Genomic DNA, 25,533 nt, shown 5'->3' on the forward strand with positions numbered 1-25,533 from the left:
AGATTTATCATCTTATAATTGCAATTTCTTTTGTGCCAAACGTTATTGATGCATTTCTATATTGTGAGCATCGCTCAGAGCAGTCATAGTGTTGATAAACAAATTTCAAAGAGCCATAACTTCCCAAAATAATACAGTGTGCCAGAAATCCAAAACATCTATAACTGTAACAGAAACCATTTTAAATTGTTAAACAACCTTGCAGTAACAATTCACGAGTATTATTGAAACAAAGTTGGACATTTTTTAGCACCACTCATTTGTACAGTCCACATGTTTCTCTATCAATTTGATTAATGTACACAATGGTAGTTAAAGGCATTTACTCTGAATCAATAAAACTCTTGTCCCCTCAGTTCAGGTCTTTGGAGCCTTATTGTGCTGAGTTTGCATGTTTACCCTGAGTGTGTGTGTGTGTGTGTGTGTGTGTGTGTGTGTGTGTGTGTGTGTGTGTGTGTGGCTTTCCTTTAGGTTTGCTCCCACAGTCCAAAAACGCAGGGCGCCGCCATCGAGGCGAGAGCTTATCTATTTATATCTGCACCTTATTTTGTAAATTATTTGATGCCACTTTTCAATCCTGCACTATGAGCCAATGCAACAAAATTCGGTTTTTGTCTGATCTGTAACGTGAAAATTTTAACGACAATAAAGAATGTCTAAGTCTAATTTACTTAATGACTTGTTGATTTAAAATGATTAAATCAATGTTTTGAGATTTTATTTCCCTACTTATGATTATGTTCCATCTGGTTATGTTTTTTTTGTAGCTACTATTCTTTTTAGCCTCCTTTCGTCTCCTTTGTGTGAAGAACTTTGTATTGCAATCTGTTGTTGTTTTATTTGTATGTTTTCTGTTGATGAATTGATCTAGAAAATAGATAAATGGAAGTTGTTTATCAATAGTTTGATTGATAAACTCAACACGTTAGAACTAGATTAGTTCTAATCTCTCAATCAAGATTAGTTCAACTAATCTTGATTTTGAGTTTGCCCAGAAAACACTGTATTTGTTTGTTATTTAGCATTCCAACGTACACTTTTCGGTATTGCATCACTAGGTTTGTCCCCCCTGACATTTAATGACAAATATTTTTTGTGTATTTTGAGGCTCGTGATTATCTGGGTCGAAGACGACACTGATGTTCCGCTGGCAGTTAGTCACATGCTCCGCAGTATTTTGGTCACTTTGCCCCGCCCACTTCCATGCTATTCGCCAGCTCTCACTTTGTCCCGCCTACTTCACTACGATTGGTCAGCGCTCTGTGAATACTGTGTCTGATTGGAGTTGATCGTTGCGTGTCATACATGTTGGCGTTCAAACCAGGAAGTGTTTGCGAAATAAGTGGTGTGTTGGCGTTCTGCTGAAATTTGGATCAAAGTACCACAAAAAGTCGATTCCGCTGTCCTACGTGGCCCGATACAGCAGCCGGACATTTCGTAGTGCAGAAACAGCTTCAGTGAACGACGAGTTTTGCCGAAAAACACGAGCAGTGTGAGTATCTTTGGATGCAATGAATGAAATGTGCCTGCAGTGTTCACATTTCCATTTGCACAGTGGCATTAAATGTGACATTTAATCAGAGTTCAGTATCCGCCCTGCGAAGACATCTACGTGTCCTGCAGGGAGGGACAGGAAAGTACGTGCATTGTTTGGCCCAAATGCGTCGTAATGTTGTATTGATGTCGTGCCCAGTGTTTTGTTTACACGATTTCATGTGATAGGGAGACTTTTATAATGCATGTCCCCTCTAACTTAATCGGTTGTTCGACCAAGAGCTAAAAATAATCATATAACATGTATATTATAATTTCACAATATCCATTCACCATGTCAATGTTTGCTTTAAGTATCTTAACTGATGTTCTGCATTTGTTCTGAGCATGTAAAGCTTTATTGTTACAAAGGTTAAGCCACTGAAGTGGATACAGGGAGTGTGATAGAAAACCAAGCAGACAAGAGGGCTTGTGTTTTTATCTGTTCCTTTCCTTTGTCACCACAGCAGATCATGTGATTTGCTGGTTTTGATTTGGAACAAGTTTTACCCCCAGGTGCTCCTCCTGGCTCAACCTGAGCAATTCAGGCCGAATTGTTTTGCTTAAGAAAAGGAGAGTTGGTACATATAATGTAATGTAACTTCTCTTGTAATGTAATCTTACTTTTCCTCCAGGTACTCATGAATGCACCAGCAGTCATTAATTAAGTGATGGATCAGTTAAGACCTAAGAGGATTTCAGTACGTGTCTGATCACATCACCTCTGAATACTGCAGAACAGTGCTTTTCTTTGGGAATGTGTTGTACTTGTACAATCTGGATTAGACTATTTCTCATCAGTGTATCTGTCACTATTTTGTTATTCTCAGTGTTTCCTTGAGTAAAACTTACTTGTCAGTCCACCTGGCTTTCTAGGGGGGGGAAAAAAAAATCACTTTTTAAATGAATTAGTATGGCACAGATCACCTTGTTCAGGAGTACTTTGGCAGGTTTTACTGCACTGGGAATCAGGCGAAGCTTTCTAATTAGGAGGGAACAACTGTCTTAAAATCTGTGTTTTCAGTCAAGTCCAATAAATGTGCTGTAATGTGTAGAGATAAACATGAATGGATTCTTCTTCGTCTTTGTGTTCCAGTGTATGAGAGTGTTATTATAGTATCTATACCGTCATTGAAGCTGTCAGTCGGTGTAAAAATTCATTACGCTGCTCGTGGACAGTTTTCCTCTGTCTTCATCTGAAGCAAATAGAAAACATGATAATGTGCTGAAATAAATGGACTTCACGTAGTGCAGTCAAGTGGGCTGATTTTGGCGGTTTAGCCGTAATATAGTGCTGTTATGCCACAGTTTAACATGGCCAGTTGCTCTGAAAACCTACTGCGTAAACATCACATTTGAACAATTTCTTCTCTTCCTTTTGTCTTCCTCTCGCTACCTTTAATTTGCTGACTGTGGTTTCCAGCCACTGGAGAACAATAGCAGCGCATACATCCTCCTCCGCCTCTGCCAGCACTAACCGTGTTTGAAATGTAGCTGAAGACAATGTTTTTTTTGTGTACGGTAAAAATCAGGCATCCCAAGGCGGCGGCAGCAGCCTCCCATGAGAAAGCATCAGTCAGCAGCGGCAGCCAGCCACGCTCTGTGAACATGCTAATTCAGTCTCTCTCCTCTATTCCCCTGCCACAGTCTTAGCCCCCCCCCCCCCCCCGCACTTGTTCTTCTTGGTTACACACAGATACTTTTTCCTATTCACCTCTCTGTTCCCCCTATGTGCACACCTGCATCCATATTTTTCCCTCTGTCACACGTAAAGATTGTCTTTTTTTTTTTTTTTTTTTTTTTTGCCGTAATCAATTACCATTAGTCGAGCATGGCGCTGTGGATGCTGGGTGTTATTAGTCAAAGCCAAGCCATGGGTGGGTGCAGCTCATTCTTTTAACATTCAGAAAACCTCCAGCCAGATAACATGTTAGATATTTTACTCTCATCAGAAAGAGCAGGTATGTCTTTCGACTCGTGCTTGGTTTTTTTTTTCCCACCGTTTTTATAAACAAAGGGCCACATTGATTGATGCAGCATGTTGTGAGCGAGCCTGCATGGAATATATATACATGTATGTTGAGGTCTTCTCGAAGCACCTATACCTGCACAGCTCCTATAGACAACATTTTTTTTCTATAATATATGTGAAATCATACAGTCCCATTGCCACATGTGCCACCTAAATATACTACCTGCATTTATATAATTCTTTCTCTCTGTAACTTACCTCTGAGCTTTCAGTGTAATCAAAGTGAGCTCATGGTGTGAAGGGAAATGGTGTTAGACTAAATGAGATGGAGAGGAAGTGCACACACTGCGAACGTAACACACTCTGGAAGGTGGTGAGAATTAATTTAGTTATGTCTCGCAGATGTATGTGAAAGATAAACCATCTGCCTGATCAAAACCGACTGCTCCTCTGTATGTGCGATTGTGTATTAACTTGAATCCTTCCTGCAGATTGTGCAAGTTATCTGGGGCCACGCTAACGGGAATGGCGCTGTATTTGATTAAACTAAATGATCAGGTGTTGCAGATGGACTCAGCTGTGAAATTCTCTCACTGAAATGCCCCCCCCCCCCCTCTTGTTTGTTGTCAGGCTGAGGAAGCAGAATGGGGAAGAAGGATGCCAGTGCGACCAAATTACCAGTCGATCAGTACAGAAAACAGATTGGTGAGTCTTCTGTCATTCCTACGCTGGTGAATCGGTTTGTTTACAGACAGGAAATTAGTTGACGCTCATATGACTACAGTCACATGATTACAGCCGCCTGGCTGTTGCTGTAGGATTGTAAATAAAATGTGCAATGAGCGAGTACTTCTGGGCATTTTTCCAAGATGATTCAAACCTTGTCTGGCCGTTGTCAGGACGTTGCTGTGATGATGGTAATGATTATTATGATTAGTGGTATTATCTGGGTGGAAAGCTCTGGTTTCCTACCCTTTCTGGTAGATCTAAAGTTTTCTGGATATGTTGAATGGATTAGGGGTTAGACTTGCCAAATTCTGTCAGCGGACTTAGAGTGACCAGTTGATTCGGACTGTTGGAGGAAATCAGAGAAAACACACGCATACACAGAGAAAAGCCTCCACCAGGACTGGATGTTCTCCCTTTGACGGATCACTGGTCAGAAACGGTTCTTTAAAATATGTTTGATGAAGGAAGTGGACTTTTGCTGCTCACATGACCGTTTGTGTCCCAGATGACTCACAGTTCAATCGGTGTAATCAATATATTGACTTGCATGTAAAAGACTAACTTGTGTAAATGACTTCCTGATGTTTTTGACATTTGAGTTGTTGGTAGTGTAGCTCTCTTTCAACAACAAGGGAACATCATGTTCTCTAATAAAACAACAAGCTGATATTATTGATGCAATAAGTCACAGATGACACTTTATGAAAAGGAAGTTATTCAGCTGTAGTTTGACACGTATCCAAACTGGCTCTTTTGAAGACCTTTATTGGCGGCGTGGGGAAACAAACCCAACAAAAAACATCATGTCTAATGCAAACTGTACAACCTGTGGAAATGATTACGCTCGGAGACAAATGAGCCGCAACTCGGGTGAAGAGTAGCGAAAGAACAGCAGCTCGATGATTTCATGTTCGGAGCTTTCCTGTCAAAGTTTAAAGCCACTGTAATCCTGCAGTATTTGGTTTCCCCCCCCCCCCCCCCCCGTCTTTCCACTTACATCATGACGGCCTAAGTGAAGCAACATGGTTGGAATCAATCAAAAGTTTGGTCGCCTTTAGCGTCCCAGTTGCGGTTGCTTGCAGATCACAGCTCATATCATGTCTGTCTGTTTTTGTTTTTCTCTTCTGAAGAATAAGCAGAATGTTGCCAGTGGCTCAGTTTGGTAATTATCTGCAGCTATGACTGATGCAAAGACAAAAGGGAAATGGAAAGGTTTTACTTTATATCCCAGGACTTGCATATTGATAGCAATATGACTTTTTGCCATTTTCTCACCAAGCAGAGACCTAAAATGAAACTGAATAAAGTTGTTCGCCTCCATCAGTAGATGGTGGCCCTGTGCTTTTTGTTGTGCAAGATGTCTCTTAACAACATTTAGATATAAATATACACATATTTTTTTAATCAATCCTTCTGCCACATTATCTTCACCCAGACCAGGCTCATATGAAGCTACAGCACATTGTTGCTGGGTTGCCAGTTCTCCACTGGGCAAAAAGTATTCAGACACATATTCTCACTTATAGCCAAGAAAAAGTCTGCAATGTGATTAACGTGCTTGGACTGTGGGACGAAGCTGACAAAAACTTAAGCAGGGACGCTTGGAAAGGTCCTTTCCTTGATTTGAATCTGTTGCTCCACAGAAACAGTGCTGGACATTGCACCATCCAATAAATTCCCTGTATAAAAGTAAGCTCTCTTGTAGGATACCAAAACATTTTTTAAATTATAATATATGTAAACTTATTGGCAAGTGACATTGTTTTCTGAACACACATCAAGTCTAACCAAAATGGTTATTAGTACATTTTCCAATACTTTTGTGCAATGATGTGATGTTGCAATAATGTAGTGACAAACAATGCCATACCAACTAAATCTAGCGCTGTAGGATGAGGAAACATGATTTCTTGTAGTTATGTCAATCTTTTGCAATGTGTATATTATGAATGTTCATATCACGTTGACATTGAATTAGCCATATATATTATTTGTTTTTCTCAGACCATAGCAGTCTGTTAAGAATTGCATCTTTCCTTTTAACTCGACCAAGCTATGGTGGGGGGCCGAGGAGATGTTGCTCATGTTTTCATAATGGTACAGTGGAATCACATTACTTAGCCTGCAGATATCCCTTAACCATCTGCCATTATGTAAAAACTGGCTGGTTCAACAAATAAGAGAGCGATGTAACATAACAAGCTCATTTCCCACTGTCACATCCCTTACCAGGAGTGCAGAAAATCAATTTTATTTTTATTTTTTTTTGGTCCTACTCCAGTTTGTGTTTTCCTTTTTCAGCACATCTCATCAACTCAGAAATATATGTAACACTCTTGTCAGAGACACTTTGGTCCCCGTCTCTGCCTCTGCCTCCTTTCAACCCCTCAATTTCTATCGTCTTCCTTTCTTTCTTTCTTGAAAAGCATGGCCATCAGGCAATTTTCAGCCAAACACTGTTTAACAGCAAAGGTAGAAAACAGAGAGCGGGGGGAAAGGTGGAGAAAAATGAAGTGTTCAAAAATAGCATGGGGCTTGGTCTTCTGAGAGCTGGAATTGGCCACACATGGTAATTTGAAATCGTAATAGGAGGCTTATTCATGGCACATCAGCAGTAGTCCGGGCTGGTTGTTGAGCTGTACCATCATCTCTGCTGGAGTGCTTTTGTCATGTCAGGTGGCCATCAAAGGGCCACTGTTGACACTCACTGTTATTAAAGCCATTATAATTGACTGCTCTCAGGATAGGTAAAGATATAGCTTTCTTACCTGGACGCGGACGGTGTTCAAGAAATGATTGCTGCTGCCTGACAAAAAGCAACGTAAAGTGCCTGCACAGATAATGACACTCAAAATGTTAAACACAGGATGACGAGCTGGAAATTATCAGCGTCAGAAACAATGATTATGAAACAAGTTTACTCCATTGATATGGCACTTCTACCAATGAAATGTTTGACTTCGACCTGTGACACCGACGTACAATTGCTTGCGTCGATTTATTTGCTTTTACCTTCAGGCTTGCATAGACGGCACAGTTCTGCCGCTCTCCTATTCTACCAACAAGGAATAAATGTCTCCCACGTGTCTGGCACCGGTTCTCCAGCTCCACCGCCCTTCATTCTGGCAGATGCCAGTGATCCGCACCATGTGGTCACTGACTATTTGGCTGCCATACCGGATCGACAAAGAAGCAAAGCACAGGATGAGAAACCGTCAGACACGCTGTCGGGTGTGTTTCCTGAGTCGTCCCAGTGCGCTCAGGCGGTCGTGGACAGTCTTTCCAAAGCAGTTTGCCTCTGTATTTGTTGCGTATGAAGGAAACCTTGTACGCACGGACAAAAAAACAAAAAAAAAAATGCACAAGCAGGTTCCCTAATGTGTGTTTCTTTTTTTAGATGCACTCGTAGCTTAAGTGAATCAGCGTGCATTTATTGTTCACCTGTTTGCAGTAGTACTTCACTTTCAGGCAGCGGTGCAAAAAATAGCATCAGATCGGAGCAAAAGTTTCAAAAGCCACATTGGAAATCTATGTAAAAAGGAATAAATTGTCATTACCCTCAAGGTCTCTCAGTTTCAAAGGCGTCTCTCTCTCTCTCTCTCTCTCTCTCGCTCTCTCTCCCCCCCCCCCCCCCCCAAAAAAAAAAAAAAACGCTTTCAGAAACTGGAGCAGTTCTATCCAAAGTATGGACGGGTTGAACAAAACAGAGGACATCATCAGAAGTGGAGTACAAGAAGCTTTGGTCGCAGGGAGATAGAAAAGCAATTTAATCAAATTCGTTAAAAAGAAAACAAGACCCCAATTAGAAAAGTACTTTCAGAAATGGCTGCCTTGTTCTGGTCTGAGAAGATGAACAGAATTTCTAAACCACCTCTCAAGCTGCAGAAACGTACCAGTGTTTCTCAATGAATGACTCATCTATTGTCAAATCCGAGCTTGTGGAAGTAACAGATGACTGTTCAGGGTTTCAAGAAAGAAAATCCTCGAACTTGTCACCAACAAGCAGCCGGACTGTTTTGGTTTCGAGATGTATAACCCCTTCCCGTTTTAACACTGTGAGTAAAGAGTCAAACCACAAACATGATAAAGTCTTTGAACACAACTAAAAGCATTGTTAAAACTGCTTGTGGACCAAATAGAACTCCGAAGTCATGAACTTCCTTTGACAGTCACCTGAGTAAATACTCCTTCAACAATTCTAGAAGCACTCCAAGATTTAAAAAGACAATCTTTCCTGAGATCAGAAGAGACTCTTGAGACAATGGCTCCATTTCAAACAAAAGTACCTGAACCCTTTTAGTTCTCTGAAGAAAGGAAGACGTTTTTTGCCTCCTGACTTATGAGGTAGGGAATTGAAATGGTGGCGGTGCATTATGAAGAAAGCCCATTTATAAGCAAGGTGATGTTTGACGTCCTTGTTTGACGGACTGTAAACATTGAGGAGGCTTAGCTTGGCCTGTTTTTGATCGTGCTTGGTTGCATTGGAAATCGGTTCCGTGAGACAATACTGGAAAAGGAGGAAGGCGGGTCAAAAAGCTCCAAAAAAATAGTTACTAGAGTACTTGAATTTGATCAAAGCACAATCGGGATAAATGAAGGAGGCAGCTTTTATTTTTTATTTTTTCAATACAATGGCTGAAATGTGATGCACCCAGTAGTCGTCCAATCACATATGTCCTCTTGGTATAGTTCCTTGTGTTTGGGGCGAATTTCCTCTGCTTGAAATGCAGCTATAATATGCATTATTCATCAACTAATCAAGAACTTTGTTTCAACTACTTTATTTTGACGAGATATTACATTTACATTGTATGAGTAGTTGTTTTCCAAAATAAAGATATGAAGGATTTCACTTCAGTGACTATCACTGGAGCAGCATTTTTTTAATTGACACGACTGAAGTTTCTTTTGATTCAGACAAACTGATAATCGTAGTTGTCTGTCGCTCCACTATCTTCAACTTAATGGCCAATTTGCATGACACACAAATCACATACCTTTCCCCTCTTCCTTCTCCTGAGTGCTCAATCACATGTGACTAATTTTAGCTAATACCCCCTACCTGTCTCATTATGCTAAACAGAATAATAGCTCAAGATAAAAAGTAGTTTCTCCTTGACTCTTCATCAGATGCCACTCATCGGTAAATGCGGTGACAAACAGGCCGGGGTAATCCATGAGACACTGTGACCATTCCCTCTAATGGCATTCACACTAAGTGGTGTTGGTCACACGGCTGTTTTCACTTCCTCTTGACATAAAATCAGTGATGACGCCAATAAAAGGCCCGGTCGGAGAAACCCTCCCAGCAGGCACCCGAGGGTTCCTGCTTCCAAGGGTTAACGTTCCTCCGAGACGTATTCATTGTTGCTGCTGTACAGGACTACAGGGACGCCTTTTTTTTTTTTTTTTTGCTATGGCGGGCAGAAGCAGGATGGGAGGACAGTGTGCAGCCCAGCTCAGGTAGATAATTGGTGACAGAAAGTGTCCACAGCACTGATGTGTCGTGGGAGGGGGGGGGGGGGGGGCTGCTGCAGTGACAAATAAGGGGTGCTCATAAGCCCAATACAATATCATATACTAAGTGGGCGCGTGTGTTTTCGAGACCCACACAAACAAGCGTCACTCAGGAGAAAGCCAACGCGAAGCTTCAATAACGAACAACGCTATAACGCCAACATTACGATGCATTACACTGCCTGATGTAATTCTCTATTGTATGGATTCATAGCCTTACTGGGTGTAATTATTGTGATTTACCTCCAGTTAAGTGCTGATTTTTACCAGATGGTTGTGCATGTATTGGGGGGGGGGGGGGGGTGTAATGAGTTACTGCATGCTGACGTAATTTATCCCACAAATTTAAATCAAATTGCAGCAGGTGTAATATTTTTTGGAAAAACTCTGTAGAAGACATTGTTGTTACTCCCCCCCCAAAAAAAATCTAACTTTATAAGTTTAAAGCTTGCTTGGATGAATTCTGTTGTTTTTCAGTTTTTGTATATTGTTAGTTGAACTGCGGAGAGGGCACCCTGAGGACACGGAGTACAAAATAATGTGAAGACTGTTTGTGGGCTTTTTAGAAGTGCACAACTTGTTGAACTTAGCTGGATAGAGGGAATGTGGTGAAACAGAGATCATGAGCTTTTACACTTTTCTTCAGAGGTTAACTTTGTTTGCATACTAGATTCTCTCAAATTCTCAAATTCCCCCTGGTACTTTTATGCAGAAAAAATAATACAGCAATCTGTCACTTTTTTTTTTTTTTGATAGTTTGGCTAAACAGAAATATGTGCATGTGATTATCTGTTCAGTCTGTCCATTTTTAATTGGACTCCGTAATATGAGCTGTTTTGTAACATTTCCCGATTTTCTGGCTGCTGTAAGTCACGCCAGAAATGTTCATGTTATTATTCATAAAATGTAACATTATTTCCACTGTTCTTTGACTATACCTGTGTTTGTTTTGTCTTTTTGAGTGCTGGTTTTGTTGAATTCGGTGTCACATCTCTCACTGTTTCCCCACTTGCAGTCTGAAAATCCATGCACATTTGAATGGCAAGTAACCTGGGGTACCCTCCAATCAAATTTCCCTTCTCCATTTTTTGACAAGTGGAGGAGACATCCAGCCCCCCCACCCCACCCCCCTAACGAATTCCCACTTGCTCACTGTCTGCTCCTGGCAACACGCTCCTCATTTCTATTTGGCTCCACAGAGTCAGTGGGAGGTGAAGGAGGAGCTCAGGACCGGGGGGGATGGAGGGAATGTGAGAGAAGAGACAGCAACTGAATATGAGATCTTATGAAGGGGGAGGGGGGGGGGGGGGTAGAAAAGACAAAGTGTGCAGTGACATTGAGCCCGTGCTTAATTCCAGGTTAATGATGATCTCCTCTTTCCTCTGGCGGCTGGGAGCAAACCTTTCTCCTGGTATTCAGAAAAAAGTAGCTCTTTGTTTTCAGGCGTACCTCTTTTACCCTCGGCTCAGAGCGACTTCAGCTGGTTGGTTGTTGCATCTCAATGCCTTGTGACTTACTGAACATGGAATTGTTCCCACTCCAGGGCGAGCACCTTGTACAGCAGCCATTGTTGTTTGAGTATGAGAGTGAAAGTAAGTGACCTTGTAGAGCATAGCTGTGAAAGGACACCATTTAAGTGAACCATTTATTTTCTCTCAAGTTCATTTATTTTCTTTATCGCTCCTTTAAAGGGGTCATATTATGCAACATTCACTTCCAAATGGTTTTCCAAAAGTAGTATGTGTCCCCATATCTGGAATGACGCCGTAGAAGTGAAGAAAGTCTGTCCTCTCGCTCCCTGGCTTGTTTCAGTTTTTAAAAGTGTGTTGCTCCAACGAGCGAATCAGAAATAAAACCTTATATTGTGTCATCAGGGGTTTCGCTAATGCTAATCAAGGTAAGCAGCTCTGCCCTGGCACATGGCACCGCAAGAGGAAGAACTTCCTCCTCTTCCCAAGATGGGCATGTGAGGGCGGAGCCAGTCCAGCTCACACAGACACAGCAGATTCTCAATATAGCTCATATGATCCAGTATTCAATTTGATGAAAATCAAGGAAACGCTGGATTTGGGGAAATAAACTTACAAAGTTTATGGACTAATGAGACCCAACCATTTTAAATATTAGAATGGAAATATGCATTAAAAGTGACTCAAATCCTTTAATCACAATCTTCAACAACTGTAATTGATTTTAAATTCTTTTTGATTTATTTGAAGCACTTTGCACTGTGCAGTGCTCTGGCGCTTATCATTGAGCGTCTTGGTTCAGATTGTTCAGGTTCAACATCCATCATTAACTTCCCGAAGCCTTCAACAGTCAAAATGGAACATATCTTGCAGGGTCATTGTCACGCGGTATTATGTTACTAGGCCGGGCAGCATAAGAAATTAATTAGAACTTAAACAATGTAGGGTGTTGAAGGACGTTGCAAATTGCTCCCATCAAGTAATACGAGTATTTATGCGTTACCTCTCTCCTGATAGAATACTATTATTTCCTAGTCCTCAATTTCATTGATCAGAACAATCAAACTTTTCTCTTCATCTTTATGGCTCTCACTAATTTTATCTCAATAATGTCTGGATATAAGTTTGAGGAAATGGTCTAGACTCTAGAATAACCTCTTCAAGGACTCTACTGTGAGTACAGTCTGTGTACATGACTCTATACACACACACACACACACACACACGCTCAGTTCAGCAAGCTGTTGCCTTTCTACCCTATTGTTAGCAAAGTTCCTTTTCCTGCAGTGTGTTGTTTCTAATTAGACCAAGACAGCCGGCTCTGCCTCATGCAACACGCACACACACGCACACACACACACACACACACACACACACACACACGCACACACTTACTTTGCCAGGTGGCCGGTTTGCCCACAACACTCACCCTTGAGAGTTGAGCCCATGGGAAGTCAAGTAAGCACAGGTGAACTGTGCAGCGCAGGCCACAAACAACATTTATCGCTTGGTGAAGACTGATAGTTGAAGGTTGCTTGTAGAAATTGTTCCTTTTCAGTGCTACATTTAGCTGCATTTCTATTTCCCTGTCTTGTTTTGTCAGATGTCCGTTCCAAGCTGCTGCTATACTTTAAGGAATAGTTCGTCAGTTTGTTAAATGCTGTCTGTTTATTTATTTTTTTCTGTTTTTCTGCTGCAGCAGCAGAGATTTAGATGCAAAGATCAATACAACTCTCACATCAACTAAATATGAAGCTACGGGCAGGAGGAGATCAATTTTTTACAAAAACTGGAAACGGGAAGAAATATCCAGCCTGCTCCTCTCCAACTGAACAACATCTGCTTAGCAGCAACAACACGTGTCTTGTTTGTTTAATCGTTACAAAAACTTAGCATTGAAACCCTCGCATAGTTTTCAAGGAAGTACCTGGACTCGTGGCTTGATTTTAAGATATCAATTTCATGTTTCATTGTTTTCAGGTAAGCAGGACTACAAAAAGACAAAGGGTGCATTGAAGGCAACTCGTCTGAAAGCTGAAGCAAAGAAGACTTCTTCAGGATTCAGGGTGAGTACGGCCGGGCCATCAACCGAGATTCTACGGGATAGTTTTTTTTTTTTTTCTTAAATCTTTATCAGACAACACATTTTTTTCAGATACAAACATTAATACGAACTTAAAACCTAAGAGCCACTAAGACGCAAACTCATGTTCTATTCGCCTGAAAGGCAGGTTTGGACATTGTTCACAATCCAGTATTGTCCAATATTTTTTTTTTTTTTCCAGCTGCTGGAGTTTGAGTATGCGTGTTAACTTTGGAAGTCGTCTTCCACAAACTTAAGCCACTGATTCTTTGTTGGCGGTGTTTCCTTACCTCAATTTCTCGTGAGAGCAAGACTTATTTTAACTCGCAGAGTACAGACGAGTGTCATGACAGCTGATCGACAGTTCTAAGGTGATTGATGTTTTCTTTGGCTGTTGTACGCTGCCCACACAATTGGATTTGGGTCATTATTACCTAAAATCCCTGGTCTGTGTTCTCGCTTTGCTCACGTGTACAGAGAACACTAAAGACTCCTTCTTCTGTTACAACCAGTGACTTTATTTCTCACGTTCCGGTTGGAAAGGTTACAATTAATGTTCAAGGCAACACACTTTGCATTGCAGCATCCCTGAAAGGAAGAAAGCTACAACAGATCATCAGCTGCAATGACCCAGACTAATGCATACCGGTGCTACACAATAATAGTTAAACATGTGATTTGCAATAAGGTTATCAAGTGTAGGAAAACATCTGTGTATCTCGGTGTGCAGCATGGATCTCTGCATTAAGCCACTTAAAAAAAATTTTTTTTATATATATATATATTTTCAATTCTACCTTCTCATTTTCAATCATTTAGTTTTGTATTATAATGTTGTTTAAATCTTTGGTTCAGAATAAACTTATAACTAATATATTTATTCAAAATGCATCGACATTTTCTCTAGTTTTCATTGGTAATTGATCAGTTTTCAGGCGCGCGCACGGAAAAGTTGCTTTTTCCAGTGTATACTCCGGGTTTTTAGCTTGACAGTCAACCTATAAAGCACAAGTACCTGAATTGTGTGCTTCGGTTTTATATCACAGACAATATCTTGTACGGAGTGAGTCAAGGGCTGCGACAAGATGTCTGAAGCCACACGCTGTACGCCTGACTTTACTTTCTCTGCAGGTTTACTGGAGTCTGTATCCACTTGAATCTCTGCTTTCGTTTCCTTGCCTGTGCGGCTTTGCCCATCTGTGATTCAGCTCGTCTGTGTGTCTGCCAACCATCTTTTCCCCCCATTTTTCTGTCTGTTTGAAATCATGTCTCACTAGATCACTTTTAATATCCCAGACATTTGGCTGTCTCGGAGTAGGAACTTACTGTACGCCCCTTGATAATATAGCAATCTGTTGTATAAGCTACCTGCAATAATGAGATGCGACCCCCCCCCCCCACACACACACACACACACACACACACTTCTTCTGGAAAAATCTGTGCACACACAGAATGAAAAAGAAGAGCTGGTCGTCAACTAATGACGTTTACAGTTGTGCGGTGTGTTGAGAAATATAAAAGAGTTTAAATCACAACTTTTCAACATGTAGTAAACTTGTAAATTGAATAACCAACGAGAACAGAAGGATTGAAAAAGAAATCACTGCAAATGGAAAAGAAGAGAATTAGAAAGAAAAGAGCCAGACAGAGTATGTTTGATGCAAGTAAGACGAGCTGTTGCATAAATACATCTTCCTTTCGTGTGTGTTACCAGCTAAATAGCTTCTTGACTTTACTGCCATAGGTTTATGATTGCCCTTTTAAAAGTACAACTACGATTAGATACATTCATGTTTTGTACATTTTATAGTTGGTGTGAAGTTAATGTTTTGCGTGTAAACATATCATTATTTATACATTTATTGTTTACGTGTTGATTTCCCTTTCTGGTGGTGTGTTTTGCTGCACAGCAAAGCTGAAAAGGCTTCACTTTCTCAATTAAGCGCGGGTCGCCTCAAAGTGTGCAGCGATGGACAAATTACAGGAAGGATTAAACACTGGGTGAAATGGTCAGGTTTTAAAATATGCATCTCTTAGACATGCAAGGCCTCATTAAACACGTCTTTAATCCAATTAGATTAGTCCATATCTTGAAATATTGATATTGGTCATGAATAATTCATGCCCTTTCATGCCCAAGACGAGAGGAATTTTCAGAGGCCGGATTAAAAATACCTCTGGGACGAGGATATTAAACTGACTTAGACCTTTTGGCCCCGAGTTTCGATTGAAATTCAGCCCAAATGTAATGGATATTTGGACACGCTTGCTTTCCCATCAAGTCCTTTTCTGCGCGATATGAAGTTGAAGAAGTGATTTTTTACACAGCCTTGTGATGACAGTAGAAAGCCCACCGCTCTGTCGGAGGAGCTTCGGTTGACGGCAAACATTTGGCTTTTCACGAGTTCTCTTCTCTTCTCTTCTCTTCTCTTCTCTTCTCTCCTCCTTTCCTCTCCTCCACCCTGTCCCCGGTTGCGACGCCGCTCTCGGAGGCAGCTGGCGGCTCAGAAGGGCCAGCAGACATGCGGGCACGGAGAATGTGGCAGCTGCCAGGGCAGCCTGTCTCGGGGCTGTCCTAGTAACGGGGCAGTCTGGATAAGTTGGCACCGAAAAAGGATGGAGAGCCTGCGAAGGAAGAAGCGAGGGAGGCAGAACTTCTGTTCCCACATCAGCGATCAGTTGTCGGGGTTGCTTAGGGGAAAGGAAAGGAGAAAAAAGGGAAAAAAAACAAAACACCACCACCTGTTGTATGTGTTGTATGTGCCCTCGATGAGTCAACGGTGTGTTTTCACGGAAGTTCAGCCCGAACGGCCGTCCGCGGCTCCTCCACACGGCGGACGGCGTGGGGTCGCCGCGGCAGACAGAACCACGCCGGCAGGACGTTCGAGTCCGCCGCTTCTCCTCAGGTGGCCGAGAGAAGGAAGCAGCGCCTTCAAAGTAGCTCCAGCACATTATCTTGCAGCACAGGAAACGAGCCTGCTGCCTTTTCTAATTGGCACACTAGCCTTCTGTTCAGTTCTGCACTGTTTTCCCTCGGTCTTATTTAGCCGATGAGCCCAGAAAGTTGGGGCAGAATTGCTTATGGAATTGGCAGAGGATGGAGACTCCAGATAATGACTCTGGGTATCCTCCAGCTGTCATTCGTGAACGTGTGTCGTGTAAGCGGGTACGGCTATATAGAACAGGAGCTTTAAACATTATGTGCTCGTTTTGCGCCGGAGAAAGACGGAAGGAGTGAGTTCGGTTCAGAGAATCTTAACCTTCAGCCTTTCTGAATGAATTTGCGAAATTGATTCAAAAGTTTTTGGGCGCAACATTTCGATGTTCACGCCGAAACAACTGAAGCCATGAAGCAGATTTTCTTTTGTCTCGGGGCAGTTTTGAATAACTTGAGTTGCACTTCAGGAGCAGCACTCAGGGTCATTGGTAATGTATTCGGGAGTTTTCAAAACCGCCGTCCCTCCAAACCGTGAAGGATGTCGAGCCGAAAATCTGGATCGCACCATCTGACTTTTCTATCTGTTGGCCATGCTCCTGCAGACTGGAGCTTTATGAGGCTCCACGACACAGTTGAGTTCGTCACGAGGAGCCGACAGATCTCGAGGGTGGGAGGCTTTTTAATGTGCAGTAAATTTTATAGCCCACAGAGTTGTGATGGTGTTGATAAGGCTCTTCCTGCTCTGGGAAATGTTTTCAGGAAGAAAATCCTTCCGAACAGACAAAGCTGTATAAGAAAAAAAAACAACAAGGGTTTTGTTTGGTGTTTCTTGTTCTCACTGGGATCCTGCAGCTTGTATACACTGCAGTATGACAAATCACAAGAAAAAAAAACATGTTCTTTTTACATAAATGATTCAGTCAATTCCATTCATTTCAGAATGATTGTGGTGATTTCAAAGATAAGCGCATCTTCACAGAAATAGCATTTATTTATGTTTTTTGTTTTTTTTGAAAGACAAGCTCAAAGCATCAAGTGTTCTCACATTTTAAGTGAAAACTCTAATCAGAGTCAGTGCGATCAATCAAGCTGATCAGTACATGATGTGGTGGGTGATCAGAAGTCACATCTGGACTTTAAAGCATCCATAACGTTGTAGTTTATGATGAGTTTGCCAACAACATATTTCATAACTCACTCATTACTTTCCCATTTATTTTAATGATTTGTGTAAATATTGGTAAAACACGTTACTTCAGCTTTAAGATTCTCTCATATTGACATAAACGCTCTTGTGTTTTACTCCGTCATAGAAAAACACCTGTAAAAAATGTTTAAAAAGATAAAATATTATGCAATCTTATTCAGTCAAAGTATATATAAAGAAATTGGACAGATGTGGATCATGTTTGGTAACATTGTTACGTGTAGGACAGAGATTGTAACGCCTTGTCGAAATATTGTTCTAAATAAATAAATGCCTTTTAATCTATAAATCTGGAAACATGCACAACTTTGGAAAGTTTTCCACTTTCCCCTGTTTGTTTTATGACAAACTGACATACAACTGTTTTTTTTTGTTGTTGTTGTTTTTAATGTAAACTTTTTAATCCTTTAAATACCCTTAGACAGTCTTAAGTTAAAACTTTCAAATTTCAAGTATTTAAGTGGGTGATAAATGAGCTGTATTCATGCTGTGCAGTACTTGTAGTAGATATACTTTCAATACTTGTTGTGAAACTGATTCAGCACTTGATGATTTCATTTCAAAATGACTTGGCGATGAACAAATTGAATAATGCTTAAAAACAGTTGAAGCGCCACAGACGATCCATTATTGTATTTGGAGGTTCGTCTACGATGTGCTGAAGGAAGATCAAATAAAAGGTGTTTGATTGTCAGACAAAAGGGTGTCTTACCTATTAAAAAAAAAAAAAATCCCCAATTAAAACACCAGGCTCTTTTGTCTAACGATTCATTACACACACTCGAATGGCTGGGTGTTCACCATGGTGACTGGTGCAGATAAGATGAGCTCGGTTTCCCTCAGCCCAACAGTTGTTTTGCGGCCGGCGTCTGTCTCTCCCGCCCACATACAGCCACAAACCCGCCGGATCCAACTCGGCACGTCGGTGTGTGCAGACCGTGAGTGCACACGCGCTGACACACACACACACACACACACACACACACACACACACACACACACACACACACACACACACACACACACACACACACACACACATACACTCGCAAACAAACCCAGGAGGAGAATAAAAATCGGACCAGATGAGGGGATGTCTGCTGAGCCGTGGCTTGTCGCCAGGGTGACGGGGACCGGGCTCCCAGCATGCCGAGTGTGCTGCAGCTGCCGGTGGTGCTGAGAGAGCCGCATGATGAAGATGATGATGTGTTTGGGCCCCATCCAGAGGTCTCCATCAAAATGTGGGCAGAGAGGCTGTGTGTTTGTATGTGTGTGTGTGTGTGTGTGTGTGTGTGTGCGCACGAAATGTGTCTGTGAGGCGAGGCAAGAGTCAACACAGTGGGCTACTCTCCTCGAAAACAATGATCTCAATCAAGTGCAGGTGCTTTCTACAACTCAAGTGTTTTCACTGAAACCCCTCCAGCTTGTTTTCATAGACGAGTCACTGTAACCAGCTGTTCTCTTTCTCTCTGAAACCCGATGCTAAGAAGGAGGAGAGGGAAAGAAAAAAACAAAGCTTGGATTCCATTTTTTTTTTTTGTGCGTCGTTTTGTTTCACCAGCGATTTGGTGAATTGCTTACCTGTGTCACAAGCACGACATTTTCTTTGTGATATCGTCGTCAGAATTACAAACACTTCTCTTTGTCATATTTTTCAAAGCTGCGAGAGAGAAACAACAAGAAAAAAAAAAAAAAAAACAACCAAAAAAAAAAAACAATCAAGCCTTCCTGATTTGATAACGGTTCCCTTTTCTCTGAGGCCCGAGCAAAATAGAAAAGTAAATCAAGCGGTGGAAGCCTGGCGGTTAATATATGAAACTAAAGTGCATGAAATTTAAAAGTTTTCCAATTAAGCGAGGACTTTAAGCTGTTTGGTGGCTGCTGGGATGGAGATAAATGTTGGCTGAGGCTAATGAAGACCAATGCTGCTGATGACTAGGCACTACAACAAGTACACAGATAGCTGTGGATGCTGTGACGCCTTTTAATTGTCACCCCAGCCCCCTTCCACTTTGTCAGAGAGGAATTATTATTAGCCCCCCTCCACACACACACACACACACACACACACACACACACACACACACACACACACACACACACACACACACACACACACACACACACACACACACACACACACACACACACACACACACACACACACACACACACACACACACACACACACACACACACACACACACACACACACACACACACACACACACACACACACACACACACACACACACACACACACACACACACACACACACACACACACACACACACACACACACACACACACACACACACACACAACCACCACCACCACCCCTCATTTGTGCCATGGCTTATCTCTTGTTTTCTCTTTCATACTCACTCTTGTTTTCCATTGTGTGGTTTCCCCTCCGCCGTTTGGCCACTGGGCTGAATTTGCCGTCCTGTGCAGGCACGACGATATCATCTCAAATTGTCATTTTTAATTGTTCAAAAGTTTGTTTCAGTTTATTTTACTGCATCTGTTGTGTTGCTTTTTTTTTTTGTTTTGTTTTGTTTTGTGTTCATTATAAAAAAGAGAATCTGCATAAAAGGACAATATTGACTAAGTTACCATGGAAGCAGTTTTGATTTTACACAACTGAATAAGAGGAAATGATTTAAACGGTCATGGTATGCCTGACTCGTATGTCTTGAGTTTGCAACCTTTTTGTTGTGGCTCAGTTTGCCACCAAGGACTCGTCTCCACTTGGAAATCAAATATTTCTTTTTGAATAACCTCCAATCAGACTGTACTCTGCACTCGTATTTTTTTTTTTTTTTTTTTTTTTTTTTTTTAAAGCCCTCCAAGCTCTCCAGTGTTGATTAGAAAGTTTGCTGCTAATGAGTTCTCTTGATAAAGAATAACTGGCATTGTTCAATACTCTGAGTGGCCCTAATGAAACTCCAGCTGATGAAGATTGTAATCGTGTGAGCGCCACATAATGAACGAGCTCCAAATCCCCCATTTTCAAGTTGAATACCACTCCTTTGGAAAGCCTCAATTTGTTTGACAATTAACCAATAGAAGATCTAAATTTGAAGGGGAAAAAAAAGAGAGAGAAAAAATAGGCCATTTTGTTGAAGAAAGTTTAACCTCTCGGTGAAAATGGCAGGAGTACGCTGGAAGGTGAGTACAAATGGGTTTTAATTAGTCGGACACTCTGTGTTTGGCTTGAAACATTGTGGTGAAGTGTGTTTATCTCAGCTTTTTGTTTCTTTCAATTTATAATTGATTCATTATTTGTGAAAACTTGGTGGTTAAACTGACCAAATCAAACCCTCTGAAGTAAGGTACTTATAGTTTAGCAAATGTTCTCCATTAGCCTTTCTTTGTTAATGTCTGCTTATGTCAGGTCGGTCTCTTTCATCGCAGCGGCCTTGAACGGGGAATCGTTGAAACGCACGCTCAGAGACTACATCTTCACCTCACAACTGCAACATGTTCAGTTCTGCATAAAAGCTTTTAAAAAAATAAAAAAAAAGCTTCATTTTACGGTCTGAATCCACTTTCCTCTTATGGCGGCGCTGCGAGTCAACATGTGGCTTCATTGACCCTCTGTGGAGGTTCGCCTCACGCTTTCAGAAAACAAGATGGAAATATACATTTTTGTCTTGTTTCTCTTGTAATTTTTTTTTATCAGTAAGGATCTTATCTCTCTTGGCCAAAAAGGCCTTGAAGGTAAATTTTAAGAAATGTCCCAAAGGTCAAACAATGATTAAAATAGCTTAAACCACAAAAATATAAAGAGATTCATTTTTTTTTTTAAATCCAGCCAAATACAAGAGGTGAAATTACTAAAATAGTTAAAAATCCCAAAAGCAGCTAAAATTGCTGAAAAAAAGATTAAAATCACCGAAGAGGTAAAGCTCAAACAACTAAAATAGAACTTATGAAACAGTTTAAACCACTCGATTAAATCACTGGAGCCAATAAGTCTGTTCAAAGAAAAAGCAAAAACTATTTACAAAATGGCTACAAAAGCTGAAAAAAATGTTCTTGATTGTAAATCTGATTATCACCTTAAACCCAGTTTTTGTAGATATTTAAATCTGAGCAGTTTTATCTTCATTTTAAAGGTGAAGCATGTTTCACGTCTCCAGATGCAATTTATTTGGTGAAAAGTGGTTAAAAACGTCTCTTTTGGTCATGAATGCTGCAGACTCCTGCGTTAGGCTGGTTTACCTCTTTTACCTTTAGAAAAGTTTCACTAACGGCAAAAAATAGAGAAAAAAACCTACATAGAGTCAGCTCACTCAAAGTAATTTCATTTAAATGTAGGTACATTATGCTTGCCAATTACAGGAGGAAATTACAAAAATGGATCTAATATGAATTCTTCTGGCCAGCGTGATGGTTTATAACCAGATTGTAGATTAAACACACAAACAAGCAGTAGATTTGAGTGTTTCCATAAGGGAAGGGATCATCTGGACTTTATGAGGAGAGGCTAATTTAAAAAAAAAGTTTGTGGTCTTTTTCTATAAATTTAGATTTGCTTTTGTTTATTTTTTATTTTTTTATTTTTTTAAGTTACCATTAAATCCCAGTGCCATGTCAAAAGGTTTAGATAATTACTGAAGTACTTCCCCCACATTACTGCTCCTGTGCAGAACAAGAGAAATGTTTTTACCGTTCACTCCTGCCAGTTTTCTGAGGAGGCAAACCCCCCCACAAATTAAAAGAATCCTGAGTTGGAGGGGGGGGTTAGAGCTGCCTGTGCCCCCCCAGGCTCTGGTCTTTTCCGATTCTCCAAGGGTGGAAGTGGAGTGTATTTATTTCCTGGAGCCATTGTGTGGCACAGCGCATGGCAGCTTGTGCCAGCAGTCATGAAAGGGTTTGCATTAACACGAGTTCAAGTGGATGTGGAATCTGTTTACATCTTATTATACACAGTATTCCTGGTGAGTTTGTTAAACTGGGTATGAAATCTCTTGGAAAAATGGATCCTTTCATTTGCTTTTAGCTGGGATCCATGTTCCCAAACAACCCTCCCCATGTTCTTATGTGTCCTTACTTTGGCTCTATCATTTGCAGTGTGGGAATGAAAAAATAAATAAAACGTCAAATCAAAATAGTTTAAATTGTAGCAATGTGGCTCGATTAAATTGTAATTTTGAGTTGATTTCCTGTGTTTTCAGGCCTTTTTTAAAGTTTGTCAGGATCCATCCAGCCATCATTTACACCTCTTTTATCCAGTGGTCACAGACGATCACAAGCCATTTAAATCCACCAATAAAGCTCAAGTAGACGTTTTTGAATGTGACAATCTTTGCGTTTCGGGGGTCCATTTACATGGACAACGCCGCTTTTTCAAACCGCCTTTCAAATTGGAACTTTTCGAAAACATTGCGTTTCGTAAGTTAGTTTTATAATTGACCCGTTACAGCAATCTAACTTGGTCGTTTGTCCATACGGATGTCCACGTACTCATCATTGCTAATGTTTATTGAGTATTATTGTCTCTGCGACATAAAAAAAAGACTTGTTTTTCAGCGTTTCTGCTGTTTCTGTGTAAACGGACATTGTTTTCAAAACCTTGCCTTGTAAAAATGCCACGTTTCTGAAGTGAAAACACAAAAATGTTGTATTCTCACTCTAAATATTGTTGTGTAAACAATAAAACAACCTAAAGTAGTTGGAGAAAAGCCGGCGGGAGAACATGCAAACCCCACACAGAAAGATTCTTTATATCGGGTTGCAATCATCAGACCTGTTTTATTTACTATCTTATTTTCTCATTTTAATCATTAGATTCACTCTGCATTTACTTCGAAAACGTTTTTTTTTTAATGAAACTATTAGTTGTAATTGGTTCCGTCACTGTAATTTGGCCCATAAAAGCTTTCCCATACCGTTTCTTGTGATTTTTCAGTCCACTCCTGTATAAATCCCGTATTTAGTCACTTTCAGAGGTGAAAACACCGAGGAGGAACACTTTGACTGTCACACCTGGAACCTTTTCTCTTCCTCTTTCAGGATGCTTTCCTGGTGGTGGCTGCCATCCTGGTGTTTGTGCTCTGCGTTTACGCCTTCTTCTACCTCAACCTGAGCACTGAACTCGATCTGGACGCGGACTGACGGGCTGTCTTCATGAGGAAATGCTCTCACGTGGTGAAGGTGGCGGGTCAACGCAATCTACATGTCGCACAGTTCATCCTATGATGAAGTTTTAAAAGACAATGCATTGTAAACATATTGAATAGTTGAATGATTTTTTTTTTTTTTTAAACCCTGGTAAAAAAAAAAAAAATGCTGTTATCACAATGTTTTGATATTCCCATGTATAATACCAGAATGGTCCTCCGGCCCAAACTCGAGTGCATTCTTTCCTTCCTGTTGATTGTTTTGCATCCAGCTGCAAAAACTACTTTCAGGAGAAGAAACGCGCCTCTTTTTTTTAAACAAGAAATCCAAACTACAGTGGAGACTGAGCTCCGTTAATCATATTCTGCGGAGTCACGTCCCACTGTTTTTCCCCACTAATAGAAAAATGTAAATCTCCCGCCGAGGCTCCCGTCACATTGAGACAAACGCTTGCCTCACATTCCAGTGCACAAACCTCCCCTCCCAGATATCTGGAGATCACAAAGTGTGAGATTAGAATCCACAAAGCCCCTCGTCCTGATTGAACATGTGTGCAGAATACAGAACAACACATTGCATCTGCTGCAGCAGCGAGACGGGCGTCCTCAGGATACGCTCTATAAGAACGATCTGCTTGTTTCTTTCAGTAGAAATTATGGAGATGCCATGGAGGCTGAAAAGAGATAAGCCTATGTCTTCCTCAAAAGGAATACCTTGATGTTATTCCATTTAGTGTACATTACTGTCCTCTTCACAACGTGATGCGTTTCTATAGAGAAAAAATGGTTTGAGAGCGGATCTGTTCTTTTTTTTTTTATTATTGCATGGCTCTTTGTGCACAAAGCCTGCGAGGTGCAGCGACTGACCTTCTGTCAACCATTTCTGTCCAAGTGCTTCCACTATTTGAGGGATTAAGAGAGTCAAGGACTTTTATTGTCGTGCATATACATTTTTTTTATTTTATTTTGTCTGAAATTGTTATTTTTGTCATGCTGTCCTCACTTTCCAGCTGCACTTCAAAAGCAATATCCTCATCGTGTAGATATGACAATGTTTGTATTACTATGATGAACAAAAGACCAATACCAAATACACACGAGGCCTTGTGACTTATTGAATTCCTGACTTGTGAAACGTGTGTGTCTGTGTCTCTGTCTGTCTGACTGCTCAAATGTGAGACAGATTTTCAGCTTTCAGTTTTCTGGCTCTTTCTCCTCGTTTCTCCCATGACCTCCCGACCTCTCGTAAAAGACTACATCTCAAAGAAACCATTATGATAAGCGTGCACCCATATCCTCGCCCAGTGGCTTTTATCTAGCCTCAGTACACCCCCCCCACTCCCACCCCCAACCCCCCCCAACACTGCAAGTCACTCACATTCGTAACAATAGATCGCCCGGACTAATAGTCCACCATACATGACACTTGTTATCTTAAAGGTCACCATTACCAGCCACAAGAGCCTTGACATCAACACAATGGAAAGGATCTGGCAGCAAAACCTGTTTATCTCATGTTTGGCTCCATGAAACATGAGGTATTTGTCACAATAGTGCAAAGGTTTTGAACAGTATATAAACATTTTACAGTCTCCTTTGTCACAACTGAGATGTGATTTTTTGTTTTTCTTCCTTTATGTTGGATATAAAAAAAATTCCATGTATGTTGATGATAAACTGTGTTTTCCATATTATGAATAAGATTGTCGGACACTTGAATTTTTCGATAAATTCATTTGAGTACGAAACTTCATGGCCTTCATTTCAAAAATGCATGTATGTCTCAGACTCGGGTCAGAATTTGATCTTAAAATATCGAATTATACCAGACAACTTATGTTTTCCCTCGGATTTAAAGCAAAGTAATAATGTCGATTCTGAAAATGTTGACATTATTCCACTTTTCATGAATAACCTTACATTTGCCGACAAGAAAAGAGAAAAATCCTCCTT

The 25,533-nt window shown here is 40.9% G+C and overlaps 1 protein-coding gene across 1 annotated transcript; it reads left to right on the forward strand.

The window, feature by feature from the left end:
• Nucleotides 1-1,384: 1,384 nt before the first annotated feature.
• Nucleotides 1,385-25,283, forward strand: triqk (triple QxxK/R motif containing). The gene is made up of 4 exons (XM_080516214.1): nucleotides 1,385-1,492; nucleotides 4,136-4,210; nucleotides 13,201-13,286; nucleotides 23,474-25,283. Exons 2-4 carry the CDS (start codon nucleotides 4,150-4,152, stop codon nucleotides 23,573-23,575), a joined length of 249 nt encoding a protein of 82 aa, XP_080372340.1. The 5' UTR covers nucleotides 1,385-1,492; nucleotides 4,136-4,149; the 3' UTR covers nucleotides 23,576-25,283.
• The last annotated feature ends 250 nt before the right edge of the window (nucleotides 25,284-25,533 follow it).

This window comes from Blennius ocellaris, assembly GCF_963422515.1.
Source record: "Blennius ocellaris genome assembly, chromosome: 20".
Classification (NCBI taxonomy): domain Eukaryota; kingdom Metazoa; phylum Chordata; class Actinopteri; order Blenniiformes; family Blenniidae; genus Blennius; species Blennius ocellaris.